General features: G+C 38.3%; 1 protein-coding gene across 8 annotated transcripts in view; it reads left to right on the top strand.

The window, feature by feature from the left end:
- The window catches only part of URGCP (upregulator of cell proliferation), a 66668-nt gene that overhangs the window by 28724 nt on the left and 20540 nt on the right, over positions 1-17404 (top strand). For 3 of the 8 annotated variants that reach the window (XM_051974522.1, XM_051974520.1, XM_051974521.1), the window contains exon 2: positions 5645-5816. The exons of 4 other annotated variants lie outside the window; for them this stretch is intronic. In XM_051974522.1, coding sequence (XP_051830482.1) covers positions 5749-5816 — 68 coding nt within the window. In that variant the 5' untranslated portion in view covers positions 5645-5748. Of the gene's footprint in view, positions 1-3667; positions 4568-5644; positions 5817-17404 lie in introns of those variants that run through there. One more of the 8 variants, XM_051974523.1, reaches the window with a different exon arrangement.

Raw genomic sequence — 17404 nt, 5'->3', positions numbered from 1 at the left:
TTCCCCGTACCATCCCCAGTCTACTCTCTTTAGTTTTTTTTTTTAATTCATGGATATATTTTGATTGGACATAATATACTTTCCAAGAAATCCTCTTACAAAGTGCACAGTTTAGGAACAGATGTGGTGTGAAAGAAATGGGATCATAAAATATGCATAGTGACTACAACAATGCAAATGAAAGGATCTAAAAAAATCTCAAACTCTTAAGTAACTGAAAATTTAATAATGGTCCTCCTCCTTTCTGAAGAAAGGTGAAGAACCAAGAGGAAAGAATATCTGTTAGCAGATTTTAAGTTTTAGATGATCTTGTTTGTCTTTATAAGGAGAGAGGGTGACTTGGTGGGACCTGTGCTTTAGATATACCACTTTGGGGGCTGAATGGTGGATAGTTTAGAATAGGGTAAGCCTGGAGGCCCACGGGCTATTGCAATAGTCCAGGAGTGAGGCAACTAGAACCTGTACCAGGAGCACAGCAGCATCAAAGAAGAGAAGTTTTGTGTATTTCAAGAGATGCTGCAAAGGTGAATCTGACAAGCCTTTGCACCATATTGAATGTGGGGTTGTAAGAGATAGTGAATCCAGAATGATCCCTACACATGAACGTGAGGGACTAGGAGGATGGTGATTCCCTCAATAGTAATAGAAAGAGGGGAGTGTTTAGGGCAAAGATAATGAGTTCAGTTTTGGACATGTTGGTTTTAAGATGTTTTGGGGACATTCAATTTGAGATGTCTAATAGAAAGGCAAGACTGGACTCAGAAGGGAGATGAGGGTTGGTTAAGTAGGTCTGAGAATTGTCATACATTTGAAGACTTAATCCATGGAAGTTGATGAGATTAGAAGGGAAATGGTATAGACAGAGAAGAGAAAAGGGTCCCGAAAAGACAGTCAATAAGCATTTATTATTAAGTGCTTACTTGTATCAGGTGTTTATGCAAAGTCCTGCAGATACAAAGAAAGGTAAAAAATAGTTCCTGCCTTCAAGAAGCTAACTGGAGGAAACAATAAGAAAGTAGGAACATGCAAGATACACGCAAAACGATGGGAAGATAAGCTGAAAGGAGAGGTGTTGGAGTGTTAGGTTGCCCAGGAAACACCTCTTACAAGATAAGCTTTGAATTTGATGCAAGCCAGAGAAACTAAGAATTAGAGGTCATCATTCTAGGATTAGAGCAAGCTGGCGCAAAGGCATAAAGATAGGAGAGGAACGCGATATCTAAGGAATTGCATGTAAGCCGGAGTGACTAGATTTTTTATAGAGTATAGACAAAAATCAAATGTTGAGAAAATTAGAAAAGTAGGAAGAGTCAAATTTATTAGGAGTTAAAGTTAGAGGATTTTAATTTTTGATCCTACAGGTAATAGGGAACGACCTTAAGCAAAAGAGTGACATAGTTCAGAACTAAACTTTAGAAAAATCTCCTTTGCAGCTAAATGGAGGATAAATTGCTGTGGAAAGAGATTTGAGGTGGGGAGACCAGTTAGATTGGCAAAGGAGAGGTGAGAGGAGAGATGAGGATCATGGTTCTGTTTGTAGGGAAATGCTCTGAAGATAGAAAAAACTTGGCAAAGGGAAGGATATATGGGATGAATGAGAGTGAACAGAAAAGGATAACAATGTGGTTGTTCTTCTGAGTGACTGTGGGGCCTTCAATAATAAATGGGAAGTGGGACAGCTGTGTGGCCCAATGGATAGATCCTGGAGTCAGGAGGACCTGAATTCAGATACAGTCACAGATACCTGACATTAGCTGTATGACCCCCTGGGCAAGTCACTTAACCCCAATTGCTTTGCTTATATATATGTCTATATATATAGAGAGATATGCATATATAAAATAGGCAAGTTTGAAAAGAGGGAGACTTGGGGGGGCAGGGTAGAAATCATGAGTTGGGGAGACATGTTGAAATCAGATATCCAAGAGGCTGTAAAGATATATGACTATAGCTCAGAAGATACACATATACATACACACACACATATATATGCATGTATATATTGCACACACACAATATATGTATAGATACATGTCCACACACATAAACATGCATGTGTATATATGTACACAACATATATACATGTGTGCGCATGTCTATGTCTCTCTCCCTTTTTCCATATATATATATATACACACACACACCATATATCTATATCTTTCTATATCATCTTTATAAAGTTGATAATGCAACCTGTGGAAACTAATGGATGACCATGTGAGCTCCTATAACTTGAAGACAAGATAATGGCCCATGATATAATGGGTTATATTATATGTGTGTGTGTGTGTGTGTGTGTGTGTAATATATAATATACAAAATATAATTATATAATTAAATAATATATGAGTTCTTTGCAAACCTTTCAACACTACATAAATGTTAGCTATTATTTTTTCACAGAATTTAGTCTCTATTTTTTGGTAATACAATTTTTAAATCCCCACACCCAAATCCTGACTCTCTCTATCTCCCGTCCCCCACTTCCCTGCAATCAAAACCTATCCACAGAAAGAAGGGCGACCATTATTTAGCCAGGATCTTGTTGCCTTTTCGTATCGACTCTACTCACTTTGTTGATACCATTATGTATAAAGTTTCTTAAGTTTATTCTTCTCCCATCCCTCATGTCTATGAGTAGTGATGATCTGCAGCCCTTCACTATCCTGCCTGTCTCTCCAGATTATCAATGTATTTCCTAAAAGGTGATGCTCAGAATTGAATATCATAGTTCAGATATAGTTTGATTACAGAAGAATGGAAAGGAATTCTCTCCTTGCCCCATTTTATTTTATTTTTTTTTTTGCTGAAGCAATTGGGGTTAAGTGGCTTGCCCAGGGTCACACAACTAGGAAGTGTTAAGTGACTGAGGCCAGATGTGAACTCAGGTCCTCCTGACTTCAGGGCTGGTGCTCTATCCACTGCACCAACTAACTTCCCTACCCCTTGCCTCATTTTAGACATTCCACTCTCAAGGTAGTCAAGGGACACATTAGCTTTTGGGGTGGGGCTACCATGTCACATTCTGGCTTTGTTCTGAATTTACTTTTTTATTTTGGTCTTCAGTGCTGGTCAAACAGAGAAGAGCAGGGCTGAGGAGAGAAGGAGATATGGTGTCCAGCACAAGTGTGAGGGCATTTTCAAGAGATGCCAAGTGGACCAATCTGATGGGAGCATAAGATCTGGGCAGCTAAGTAGTTGGTGTGGGTGGGGGCCATATTGCAGAAAGCCTGCAGTGCCAGGCTAAGAAGAAATCTGGATTTTATATTTTAGACAATGGAGAGTCAGTTGGGATTCTAAAGCAGGAAAATGATATAACAAAAGCAGTTTGGGAGGGTTTTGTTTTGTTTTGTTTTGTCTTTTAGAAGAAAAGTCTGTCTTCAGAGATAGCTAGGAAGCTCTATGGATAATGTTAGCTATTGAGGCAAGAAGATCCATTGCTGTGTGACCTTGGGCAAATCACTTAGCTTTAGTTTATCTAAGTTTCCTTATCCCTGAAATGGGGATAATAATAGCACCTGCTTGTGTGAGCATCAAATGAGTTAATGATTGTAAATGCATAGCATGATGCCTAGCACATAGTAGGTGCTGTGTAAATGTTCGCTATTGTTATTATCCTAGGACCATAGATTTAGAACTCTGGTGTTATCTAATCTCGCCTCATTTTACAGATAAGGAAACTGAGGCATAGAGAATTTAGGTCAGAGGATTAGAACTAAAAGGGATTTTAGATAACATTTAATCCGGAGGTTTTTAACTTGAATCCACGAACTTTTCTGGATAACTGTATTTTGACACAATTGGTTTCCTTTGTAATAAATTCTAGGTATTTTGTGCACTTGAAAACACATTTCTGAGGAGAGGAGTCCATAGATTTCACCTGACAGCCCAAGGGGTCCAGGACACAAAATAGGTTAAAAGTACCTTATGGCATCATCTAATCTATTCATTTTACAGATAAAGAAACTGAGGTTTGGATGAGCTAGGCAGCTTCCCCAACATCATGCCTTCCTTTATGTTTAGACTCCTAGAATTGGGCCCGACTCTCCAAGTTATGATGGTTCCAAACAGACCACCTGTATCTGCCTGACACTGAGCAAGTTCTGTGGTCATGACACTGAAAAACAACTTAGTCTCACTTTTCTCATCTGTAAAGTGGGACTAATAACATTTGTCCCCGAACAGCACAGGGTTGTACTTCTCCAGAAATCCCAAAAGATTATTAGGAATCGGGATCATTTGTGTGATTGCAACTCTCTAGTTCTGGATGGAGCTGCTGCCTTCGGTTCTCCTTTTATATTTTAGAGGAGTAAGCATTTTTTCCTGTGTGGGCCCCAGATGTACCCCTTTGACTTCTGGTTAACATCCTAGTGACTTCATATCCCCTCCCCCATCAACTGGGCTCATGGCCAACTGGTTTCTTTCTCTTTTCTTCTCCCCAGCTTTTGACATGGACTCTTTAGAGAGAGGTTGCCTTTGGATTCAAATACCATGAACAGGCTGTTCTTCCTTCTGCCTTTTTTCTTGGTTTGTCCGACAGACTTTACCTCCCACTTTCAAATTAGAGGTGGGTGGCAAGAAAATAAGATTCAACCAAGAGAAGTGAATCTAGATAAGGGATTCTTAACCTGGACTCTACAGGGGTCTTTGGAGAAATTTCAGGAGGTACCTCGACTTTGTTTTGAGAGAATAAGAATATCTTTATTTTCACTAATCCCTAACTGAAATTTAGCATTCCCTTTCATTATTTAAAAACATGATTTTGAGAAGGGGTATATAGCCTTTATCAGCAAACGCTCAGAACTCCAGATCTATACCCCAGCTTCTTAAACTGTGGGTTGTGACCCCATGTGTGGTCCAATTACTGAATGTGAGAGTTGTGAAATTATGATTATCAGTAAATATTTGATGTGGATTTGATATATCCAGGGCCAAGTTTCTCGGGCAAAAAAGAGTCAAGAGTGGGAAAAGTTAAAAAAGCCCTGGTCTAGGGGCAGCTAGGTAGTGCAGTAGATAGAGCATCAGTCCTGAAGTCATGAGGACCTAAGTTCAAATCTGGTCTCAGCCACTTAACACTTCCTAGCTGTGTGACTCTGGGCAAGTCACTTAACCCCAACTGTCTCAGCAAAAAAAAAAAGCAGCAGCAGCCGCCCTGGTCTAGACAGAAAGAGGGATGATTGATAGTGGGACAGAAATAGTTAGAAAAGTCAGCAAAGGCAGTGGGAGCAGGGGAGGAATCAGGACTGAGAAATCTAGGCATATGATAAGGTCCAAAGTCTGGGAGGCCAAATCAGGCAGGGATGAGAAAAGCCAGTCAGAAGATGGGAGTGAAGGGGGAGGATCTATTCTTTTTCAGGTTTTTGTTTATCCTTTTGGTTCCCATCACCAGCCCTGTTCTGCAGCCCCCCCCCCTTCACCTGTTCACAACCCCATACCCCCCCCAACCCAGTTCCTCTCACCTTCCACCAGCTGTTGACACCACTTCCCTGTACAATATCAATCAATCAATTACTAAGTACTTATCAAGTTCCTCCTCTGTGCCAGGCAGTATGCCAGGCCCTGGGAATACAAATCCCCAAATGAGTCAGACTTTGCCTTCCAGGGGCACATATTCAGTTTGAATGGGGTTCCATCTTGTCCACAGATAAGTAAATGCAGAATATATACACAATAAAATCACAGAGATGGAGGGGAAGAGGGGAGTAGACAGCACGGAGTGAGAAGAGCCAAATAATAACACCCGGACGAATGAAAGGCTTCTTGCAGACAGTGGCAGAGGGAAGGCATTCCAGGGATGGAGAACAGCAAGTGCAAAGGTATGGAGATGGGAAATGAATGTTATCTTCTCAGAACAATGATTAGAGTAGTTTGGCTAGGAGCAGAGTGCATGGGGGGAGAGAAGTCACGTGCCATTAACTAGCAAAGACAATATGAAGCCAGGTTTTAATTGGAGTTTAATTGCTAAATGGAGGAGTTGGATTTTAATTCTAGGAGCACAGAGGTGACACAGACAGACCTGGACTTTAGGAATATCAATTTGGCAGCCATTTGTAAGATGAATCCCCATTCAGGGATTTATAATCCAAACTTGTAAAATAAAGCCAATCAATCCTCCTGATTTCCAATAGACATTTACAAGTAGTTAAGAACCCACTTTTATGTTTCTGGACTTGCTAATATCATGATAATTTCCAGAGGTGCCAAGTTCTCAAGCATCATTATGTGCCTTCTATGTTCCAGGCACTGTGCTAAGAGCTAGGATACAAAGAAAGACCAAAGAAAAATGATCATTATTATCACAGTTAAATAGGGGAGAAGTTAACAGCTAAATATAAATGAAAGAGATAGGAGATAAATTGTAGGATGGCATTAGCATTAAGAGGGATTGGGAAAGTAAGGAGAGAGAGAATTCCAGGTCCAGAGGATAGTCTTTGAAAATACAAGAATAATATACTGCAACCCATTCAACATGTAAAGGACTCTTGCCATCTGGGGTGAAGGGAGGGAGGGGAAAAATCGGAACAGAAATGAATGCAAGGGATAATGCTGTAAAAAATTACCCTGGCATGCGTTCTATCAATAAAAAATTATTTAAAAAAAAAAAACACTTCAAAAAAAAAAAAGAAAATACAAGAATAACAAGGAGGCGATAAAAGGGAATAAGACTAAGAAGACCAACATTTTGGGGAGATTTCAGGCTGGTTTGGAGGCAGGAAGGTATCCTTTCTAGAAAGAGACCAATCCAATGGCTAGCCCAATGGAGACTCTTTACTGGAGGGGACTTGATGACTCCTCCAGGCTGAGTTGGACTGGACCAATCCATCAGGCTCATCTAGAGGTCGGCCTCAGGAGCACGCTACATGAAAGGTGGAAAGATGTCACTCTTGGAAGCAATTATTCATGAAGAAATCAAGGTGAAGTAATCTGTCTAGTGTCTTAAATGTAGTAAGCAGCAAAGCTAGAATTCAAAGCCACATCCTCTCACAAGTCTGATACAGTGTTTTCCTCTATTCCTCTTTTGTGGTGAGGTTAATGTAGCCAAAGAAGTTATCTTAGAAATCAAATTGTCCTGCTTGGGGAGGGGAGGGGAAAGGAAAGTTCTTGCAATTTAACTGAATCTAAGGAGAAAATCTTTGTAAAGCAATTGGTACAGTGCCTGGCACACAATAGGTGTTTAATTCCCTTTCCTTCTCCCTGGGAAGTCTCAGAGGAACCCCTTCTATTAAGGATAGCTAGTGAGGGGACAGCTAGGTGGTATAGTGGATAGAACACCAGCCCTGAAGTCAGGAGGACCTGAGCTCAAATCTGGCCTCAGACACTTAACACTTCCTAGTGTGTGACCCTGGGCAAGTCACTTAACCCCCCCAACTGCCTCAGCAAAAAAGAAAAAAAAAAAAAAAAAAGAAAGGTATGTAGTAAGACCCAAAGGTCTTCCTTCAGAAATAATCTACCCACATCAGGGGGAATGGTATGGGAATACTGCAGTAGAATGGGGATTCTCCAGTAGAAACAGGGTTTTCTAATGAATTCCACTGGTAAAAATGAGGGATTCAGGGAGTTCCACCTGATGAAGGAGAAATGACAGGCCAGGGATAGACGTGGACTGAGAAGTTTCTTCCACACAGTGTAGTAGAGCAGGATAGGACTTGGTAGTAGGATAAGCTCTGGAATTACTTTCTTCTGCCCAGAGAGGGAGGACTGAGCAAGAGTGTTCCTCATTTAGAGAGTCAGGACAGCTGAAGGAGCCTCCCTTGCCTAGTCATTCTAAGCTAGAATAGCTTAGAGGTTCTTTCTGCCTGGTTAAATGTATATGTGTGTGTGTGTATGTGTGTGTGTGTGCACACGCGCATATATATATATGTATATATATATATATATATATATATATATATATACGTATATATATATACACAAAAATAATATATATTTATATATACATATTTCTATATGTATAATATGTGTGTATTATATATTGTGTGTATAAAATAGATGTTTGTGTATATATTTATTTATATATATAAGCTTCTACTTTATCTTGTTACAAGAAAATTCAAGGTAGCTATGTTAAATGTAAAATAAGTCACAATGTAAAAATCTAAATAAGTTAAAATGTAAAATGAGGCTATTACAGGTTCTAGATTGATATATTTAAAATTAGAAGTCATTATGGTCCAACTTTCTCCATTTTACAGATGAGGAAACTGAGGCCCAGAAGAATTATAATGACTTGCTCAAAGTTGCACAGACAGTAAATATCAGAGGCAAAATTTGAACTCAAATCCTCTGATTTCTACAACTAAGAATTGAATTTAGTTTTTAAGTTCCCTGGCAGTTCAGAAAGGAATTTACATAGCGTATATAGTCTTCATTTCTAAGCAGAAAAAAAAAAGGGGGGGGGGGGAGAGTTTCATTTGCATTGACAAAGTAAAACATGTCCTAAATCTCAAATAGTAATCAAGATATGGATCTTGTAAAAGAAATATTAAACAGTCCACTCCCTTCCCAGGAATATTGGGAAAAATCTTAGAAAGACCCTTGTTATCTTTTTCATAACCCTGTTTGGAGCTTTTTTTGGCAGAAATACTGGACTGGTTTGGCATTTCCTTCTCCAGTTCATTTGACAGATGAAGAAACTGAGGCAAACAAGGTTGTGACTTGCTCAGAGTCATACAGATAGGAGGTGTCTAAGGCCATATTTGAACTCCGGAAGATGAGTCTTCCTAGCTTCAGGCTCATGCTGTATGTACTATGGCACTCCCTAACAATTAGTTCTCCCTCATTTTACTGATGAACAAACTAAGACTTAGACTTGCCCAAGATAACCCAGCTATTAAATTAGGCAGTGACTCAATAACCTTTACTGAGCACTTACCAGAGTGCCTAGGCACTTTGCTGAGCACTAAGGATACATATATAAAAACAAACAAACAAAAAACAAAACAACAGAACAGAACAATCCCTGCCCTCATAGAGCTTTCAGTCTAATAGGGGAAGACACAAACAGGGAAGCTGGGCTGTGAGTGTACAGGAAGTGCATCTAATCTACCTTTCAGAGAATTCATGGCTCTGTCTGAGGCTGGTAATCCAAGGCTGTTGGGACCATTAGGACCCAAATGAGGGTCACCACTGAAAATGGCTGAATGACAAGCCTCAGACAACTCCGGTTTCAGAGGGCAGCTCTGAATGGGTAGAAGTTCCCTGTTCTAATTAAATTATAGATCTAGTCCCCCTAAACCTGGGGAATAGGGGCAGTAGGATATAGTGGACAAAGGCAGGAAGACCTTAGTCGGACTCTTTGCTATATAATTCTAGACAAGTCTTTAAGTTTGTTGAGCAGTTTCCTAGGATTTATCTGCTAATAGGCAGGCTATCAGCTGTGTTGAAAGAGGGACTTTCCACAATGAACATTCTTTACCAAATTATAGCCCTCTCATTGTATCCTTTGTGTCTTTGGGTACCTGAGAAATAGAATGGATTAAGAGTGAGTTGTTGCTTTACAAAAGTGTTCGTGTTAGCACTTTACTGAATAGTTCACTCTCTGGTGAATGCCAAGTACTGGTAGATCTCTATGAAACATGCCCAGCACTTGGCACTCTCCCTGGTACACAGTAAGCACTTAATAAAAGCTGCTGACTTACTGACTAGTCGTATGTCGCACGCACTGGCAATGTGTTTTGCTTGTAATGTTCTGGATGACTTGTTTGGCCTTGTTTCGGATTATCTGCCTCCTGCCTCTTTCCATTAGCATGAATAATTGAGAAGTTGGAATTTGATCTAAATGTCTATGCTGGTAGAATACCCTGGGAACAGGTTAGTCGTTGATTAGCTTGGCATAGAACTTCCTATCATACATTTCTCTGAATGGTGATCAGAGCTAGCATGTGTAAGGTTTGGAAAGTGCTTTATACATGTTTGATCCTCATCTGATCCTCACAACAATGCTGTAAAGCAGGTGTCCCGTTTTGACAGATGAGGCTTTGAGAGATAGTGACTTGATCAGAGTTACGCAGCTAGTGAGTATCTGGGGCAGGATTTGAATTCACGTTTTCCTGAGACTTACTCCTAATGTTCTCCCTACTGTACCACATAGCTACCTCTTGGTCTTCAAAGTTCCTCACTGATCATATGCTCATATCCACCATGTGCTTTTCCTCTGCTCACTGTAAGATGTTCATTTTTGTTTCTTGAGAATGTTGTGTTCGGTGTTTTCTGGTGATAGAACAATATTGGTAGAATCTCAGTATTTAAAAAGATGTCTTTAATTCTACAAATCTTAAGAGTTCATTTACCAAAAGAGGTATCAAACCTCTAGTACAGCAGAGGCTAGAAAAACTCCAAAATTTAATTGGAAAATGTTGAACAAAATAAATAAAAATACAACACAACAATAGATAATATAATTTGTAATTTTAAGCTAATATAAGACCACAGACTTATATTTAATTTCTGTTTGAAAGACCTTTTCAATTTCCTGAAGGCATTTAATGCTGAGTCCAACACAATCCATTTTTTTTTAAATTTTATTATTATTTAAATTTATTTTATTTGGAAAAAAAAACCAGAAAAAGAAAACAAAACTAAATAGAACATTGTCATGTACCCAGCAGAACATCAGGGAGAATTCAAAGTATATAACAATAAATTACCAGTTCAAGAAAGGATATATAATGGTAGAAAAAATTCTATTCATGAGTTTCCATCTTTTTTTTACTTCCTTGTAAGTTGTTCTTTTATTCTCTGTTTTGCAATTTTTTTTTTACTTTATTCCTTTTTTCCCTTTTCATGCCTTCCTCCACCTCCCCCAAACAGGCTATAGTTAAGCAAGGATATATTTATGTATACATTTATTTATACATACACACACCTCCCTGTCCCCTCCCCAACAACATTTTTCCTATCTCTGATGACTCTTTGCTTTAATTTTGCTCCTTAATTTGCCTTGCTATTACTTAACCCCTTCATCCATGGATCCCTTCTTCGTCTTCTTCTTCCACCCTTTACTTCCTCCTTCCCTCCCTCCCCCGGTCCATCCCTCCTCCTTTATTTCTTTATAGATTTTGTAGGGTGTAATACTTTTCATGGTATATATAGAATTTTGCCTATTTAATCTATTTCCAATGTGAGTAGGTTTTCAGAACTACGAGTCCTCCTTCCGCTTCTAATACTTCTATGTCTGTTCTTCCTTTGTACCTCACTTGTATAACATAATAACTATTTTTACTTTAACTGCCCCAATCTTTCTTTTGAGCTACCCAATTATTGATGTCAATCTTAAATATATAGTAGTATATTTCCAGGTTAAAAAAATAGTTTGTCCATTTGTTTTCTGATCTTTGATTTTGGTTCTTTAGTGTTAAATTTACTATTGAGTTCAGGTTTAGTTGAAAAACAAAATCCTGAAAATCTGCAAGTTTGTTGAATGTCCAGTTTTTTTCATTGATTATTATGGATACTTTGCTGGATATCATCTTTTTGGACACAGGCCTAGTTGTTTTGATTGCTGATATATATGATTTCAGGACCTGGAGTCTTTTATTATAGCTTCTAATAAATCCTATACAATTTTATTTATAGCTCCAGTATATTTGAATTCTTTTTTCTTGTTCCTTAAAAAATTTTCTCTTTGATCTGGGAGTTTTGAAATTTGGCAATAATATTCCTATGTATTTTCCATAAAGTATCTCTTTGAGTGGTGATCGATGGATTTTTTTCCTATTTCTACTTTTCCCTCAAGTTCTATCACTCCGGGACAATTTTTTTGGATTATTTCTTGCATTATTGTGTCAAGGTTCTTTTTTTGGTCACAGCTTTCAGGTTGTCCAATTATTCTTATATTTTCTCGATCTATTCTCCAGATATGTTGTGTTTCTTGTAAGATGTTTCACATTGTTTGTTTTTTTCATTATTTATATTCTGTTTTGTTATTTCTTTGTCTCTTACAGCTTCACTGGCTTCTTTTTGCTCAATTCTAATTCTCAAAGACTTATTTTCCTCTTTAAGATTGTATCTCCTTTTCTAGTTGGTTAACTTTTTTTTCATAATCTTCTTATTTTTCTTTGATGATTTTTTTTTTAGTTTTTCCTCACTGTCTCTCATTTTATTTTTAAATTCTTTTTTGAATTCTTCTATAAATTCTCTCTGGGCAGGTAGCCATTTAAGGTTATTTTTTGGAGTAGAAGCAGCCTTTTTTGGGATTTCAGTCCTCTGAAGATGAATCCAAGATTTTCCTGTCCCCATAGCATGTTTCTATGATTGAATTCTTTCTTCTTTTTTTAAATGAGAAGTATTAATATAAACATCTCTAATCATGGGGTGGGGGGATAGTGCTTTTAACTTTATTTCAACTCTGCTGACCTGGAACCCAAAACCAAGAACTCCATCCTCCAAGTACTGGTAGCCAGCAGCCTGCTCCACAACCTCTACACTCACTGGGTGTACTGGTTCCTTCTAGCCCAGGGCTGTAGCTCTGCAATACATCTAGGCCTTTTGTTCCTAATTGGTTCTTGCTGAGGGTCCAGCCAAACCCACCTAGCCTCCAGAATTTCTGATGTGGTGTTTCTGTGGAGCTAGCCTGGTGGTACTTGTACTGGCTAATCCCTGGCCTGAGGTCTGTTTTTTTATCTTCTTAGGTTATATCAGAAAGACTCCTCTTTAGCCCCAATTCTTCTTGATTTTTCACGAGTTTATGTTCACCCTGAGTCATGAATTTGTTTTATTTGGCGAGGAAATATGGAGAGCTTGAAATTTTCTGATTTAGTTCACCATCTTCCCAGAATTTTTCTCCATCCATTCTTGATGTTGAAGGAGAAAAAAAAAATACAAACAGGATGACCCAAGTCTATTAGAAATAATCTACATTAATTTGTCATTATTTTAGACCCAAGTCATTTCTAGCCAACAGAGACAGAGAGGTAGAAGAGAAACAGAGAAAGAGACACAGAGAGACACAGACAGAAAAGACAGAAGAAACCTAAGGGGAGACACACATACATAGAGACACAGAAAGGATATAGTTCTCACATGTCCTCTCTACCCCCAAGACAATTTGAACAAATAAAAAGGTCTTAATATGCTCAAGTACAGTTTAAGACTAATATTCCCAAACAATAGTTCCTTCCTGAATTTTTTCACCCAAAGATTGAAATGGGTCTCTTCTCACTGATCAATATGCATGTCAGAATTCTGGCTGGAGGAGAGTATGTCCTAGTTCTTTTCCTTCAGGGGATGAAGAAAGAGGAGACCATAGTGGGGTGGAAGAGTCAATATGCTAATTTAATTACTTCATGGGGTCAGAAAAGGCAAGGCTCTACATCAGAGGAGAGGTTATCTCTGTTCAGAGTGGGGCAGTGTTCACTCTTTTTTTTTTTTTTTTTTTTTCCTGAACATAGCATAGTTGATTTACATTCAATTTCCTTAGTTCTTTTTCTGGATGCAGTTTCCAAAGTCTATTTGGATTTGTTGTCCAAAGTCTATTGGGATTGCTTTGGATCACTGAGCCATTGAGAAAAGAACTAAATCTTTCATCATTGATCATTGCACAGTCTTGCTGTTATCATGTACAATGTATTCCTTTACTTGTTTCACTCAGCATCAGTTCATGTAAAATTTTCCAGGACTTTCTCAAATTTTTTTATAGAGCCATTCCTCAGCTGATGTGCATCTACTCATTTTCCAGTTCTTTGCTACCACAAAAAAAAGAGCTGCTACAAACATTTTTGCTCATGTAGGTCCTTTTCCCTCTTTTATGATTTCCATAGGATACAGACCCAGTAATGGCAGGCAGTTGTTCACTCCTTAAAATTAGCCATCTAAGGAGACAAGTCTCAAAAGACTTTTAAATGAGAGAAATGTTATTTCTTCACATTTTCAATTAATAATAATAGTATCGAGTAGTTACATGGAGTAGCTATAATGGTACAAGTGGATAGAGTACTGACAGAGTCAGGACACAAGTTCAAATCCAATCTCAGATACTTTCTAGCTGTATGATCCTGGGCAAGTCACCCCACCCTGTTTGCCTCAGTTTCCTCATCTGTCAAAAAAGCTAGAGAAGGAACTGGCAAATCAATCCAGTATCTTTATCAAGAAAACCCCAAGCAGAGTTAGCAAGAGTCAGAAAAAACTGAACAACAAGTATTCACATATCACTGTATATTTTGCAAAAGTGCTTTAAAAATATCTCCTTTGAGCCTTACAATCTACTTTGGAATGGGGTGGGTGATGTTATTATTATCCTCATATTAGAGATAATCTAATCTGAGGCAGACAGAAATAACTTAGCCAAAGTCATATAGCAAGTAAGTGTCTCAGGTTTGTTGTTGTCTCCATCAAATCTTAATTTTTGTGGCCCTCATTTGGGGTTTTCTTGGCAAAGAATATACCAGAATGGTTTGTCATTTCCTTCTCCAACTCATTTGACAGATGAGGAAACTGAGATAAACACGGTTAAATGATTTGTCCAGGATCACATAGCTGGAATGAGTCTGAAGACTTAGATAATCTCTAAGACCTCTTTTCAAACTCCAGTCCTAGGAGGCTAATATAATGGATTACACTCGATCACAGATAATTTGAAAAATTACTATATAGTACAAAAGCAAGATACATCCTTAACATTGCCCTACTTATTTGTAATTATACAGAGCATTAATGTATGACTTATTATGACCATACCTGGAGTGCAGTGAATAGAATGATAGAGTGCCATGGATATGAGCTTAAATGAAGGAAAGATTCAAACTCAGGTCCCTCAGCTTCAAATCCAATGTCTTCCTTTTATTGATTATCCTATATAGTCATTTCCCCCATTAGACTAGAAGCTCCTGGAGATCAGAGATTCTTTTGCCTTTCTTTGTACTTGAGGCTTAGCACTGTGCCTGGCTCAAAATAGGTGCTTAATGAATACTTATTGACTTGATTTTCCCCTACAATCCATCAACCAATGAGCAGTATTCATTATTTACTGAGTGCCAGACACTGTACTAAACAGAGAGAATGCAAAGAAAAGAAAACACTAACAAACAAAAATCAGTTCCTTCCTCAAGGATTTACATTCCTTTGGGAGAGATAACATGTAGTATCCCCCTTCTTCATCTCTATGTCTCCTTCCTCCTTCCCTCTTTCTTTCCCATCCTCTCTTCCTCTATATCTCTCCCTCCCTTCTGCCTATGTTTTCTCTCTGTGTCCTTTACTTCCTCTTTTTCTCTTTATATATATATATATATGAATGTTTTATGAAAGTATATATATGTATATATCTATCTATCTATCTATCTATATGAGAGACAGTGACAGAGAGAAGCTACATAGAGAGTTAACTATACAAAGTAATCTTTCAGGAGAAAGTTCTATATCCGGGGGAACTGGCACACATTCTTTCCAAAGAAATTGCTGTTTGCACTGTATCTTGGGTGTAGCCAAGGACTCCATAAGGAAGAAGGAAGAATTTGTACAGGAGGGACAATAAATGCAAAGATGCTTTGCTGATATCATTAGTCACAACATCAATTTGAGTCAAACAACTCTTTTAATTTTCCAAACACTTTTTATCATTCAAAGTTGTTTCCATCATTGTCTTGTTCTAGCTTCATGATATCCCTTTGAGATAGCCCTAGTATTACTATAGAAGACCCCTGATTTTATACAAAACATCCACTTCTTTGCAACAAATTTTGATCAAGCATATACCATGCGCAAAGTCGAATCATAAAATGTTCATCCTAGAAGGGTCTTTGACATCATTTAGTGATGTTCCAACCTGTTTTTCTTGAAGATGTGGAAACAGGTTCCAGAGAGATTATACCCTTTGCCTATGGCGTCACAGTTTAGTCAAATGTGGAGTAGGATTAGGACTGAGGACTCTGGCCCATTTCTCCTTCCACATCCCACTGCCATCTTGGATATCTCCATAGGGTCATGAGTTCTTGTTGTGGAGACAATATTGATTAGATCGATCTGAAAATCTGTGATAGTGACCAAAAACATGAGCCAAGAGGACAAAGTGAAGGGGGCAGGAAAAGCTTTTAATACCTCCTGCCAGTAGTATTATATTGTGTCCAAATGGTGGCAAGACCAACAATTGCTCACATCAATTGTAAATATAATGTATGCCTATTATATCTACATCAGTGGGTGATGGCTGCTCCCACTGATAACTGATGGCATTTAAACAGTTGTGGGCAGTTGGTACTCCATCTCATTGGAGCCTCACAACAACATTGTGAGGTACAATTATGCCCATTTTACAGATGAAATATTTAGGCCCACAGATGTTTAATGACTTACTTTGCATCACAAGAGGAATAATGTCTAAGACAAGACTTGATTTCTTGAATTCTCTCCTGTCAAGGTCTCTTCACTCTACCAGAGAGTTTCCTTTATCACATCCTTTATAGCTTACAAAGATCTTTTGAATACAATGGACCTATTTCATCCTTTGATGCTCTCTTGAAGAGGAGAGTTGTATGCCTGTATCACTGTATCACTAAGAATTTGCACGGGAGGGACAATAAATGCAAAGATGCTTTGCTGATATCATTAGTCACAACATCAGTTTGAGTCAAACAACTCTTTTAATTTTCCAAACACTTTTTATCATTCAAAGTTATTTCCAACATTGTCTTGTTCTAGCTTCAGAATATCCCTTTGAGATAGCCCTAGTATTAATATAGAAGACCCCTGATTTTATACAAAATCTATATGGCCCTGTGATTTTATTACTTTGGAGCCCTTCTAGGTAAGAAAGCTCCCTCCAGGAATGAAGATATTCAGTTATTTTGCTGTTCCTCTAGAAACTTAGAAAGTTAACAAGAGCACTGAGAGAGGACATGATTTGAAGCCAGGTTTTCTTGACCCTCAAAACCAGTTCTCTGTCCATTATACCACACTTCTTTCATCCAGCTTCATAGGAAGAGCTCTAGACCAGCAAATTAAGGGTCCCTTTTAGAATCTCTTCTCTGTACAGATGTGAAGCTTAGAAGTGATACAGCAAACATTCCACAACTCAGGGGCCATTTCTTATTTTCCTTCATGACAGAAGGCCTCCAAGATCTCCACGGTCTCAAATGCACATAATTTCCCACTTTCCAGCAGTTTTTTGTTTGCTTGTTTTTCTTAAATGGGGAGGGGATTGCAGAGTCACAGTGACATCTTCCAACTTAAAGATATTTATTCTAAAAACAGTTTTGCAGTTTCATGGTTTGGTTAGATTCTGTCTTTGCTGGATCATTCTTCCCTTTCCACCCTTTTAAATGTGGGCATCCCCTGAGGCTGTGTCCTAAACCCTCGACCCTTCTCTCTCTATTTCCTTACTCCTTTTATTGGATGAGCTCTCCAGCTTATTTTAACAGCACTAGGCAGAAGATTCCTGAACATCCTCTATTGTATATTATACACACAAACATAT

This window comes from Antechinus flavipes, chromosome 2 (assembly GCF_016432865.1).
Source record: "Antechinus flavipes isolate AdamAnt ecotype Samford, QLD, Australia chromosome 2, AdamAnt_v2, whole genome shotgun sequence".
NCBI lineage: Eukaryota > Metazoa > Chordata > Mammalia > Dasyuromorphia > Dasyuridae > Antechinus > Antechinus flavipes.
The sequence above is the reverse complement of the archived record's forward strand: the minus strand, read 5'-3'. Positions and strand labels throughout refer to the sequence as shown.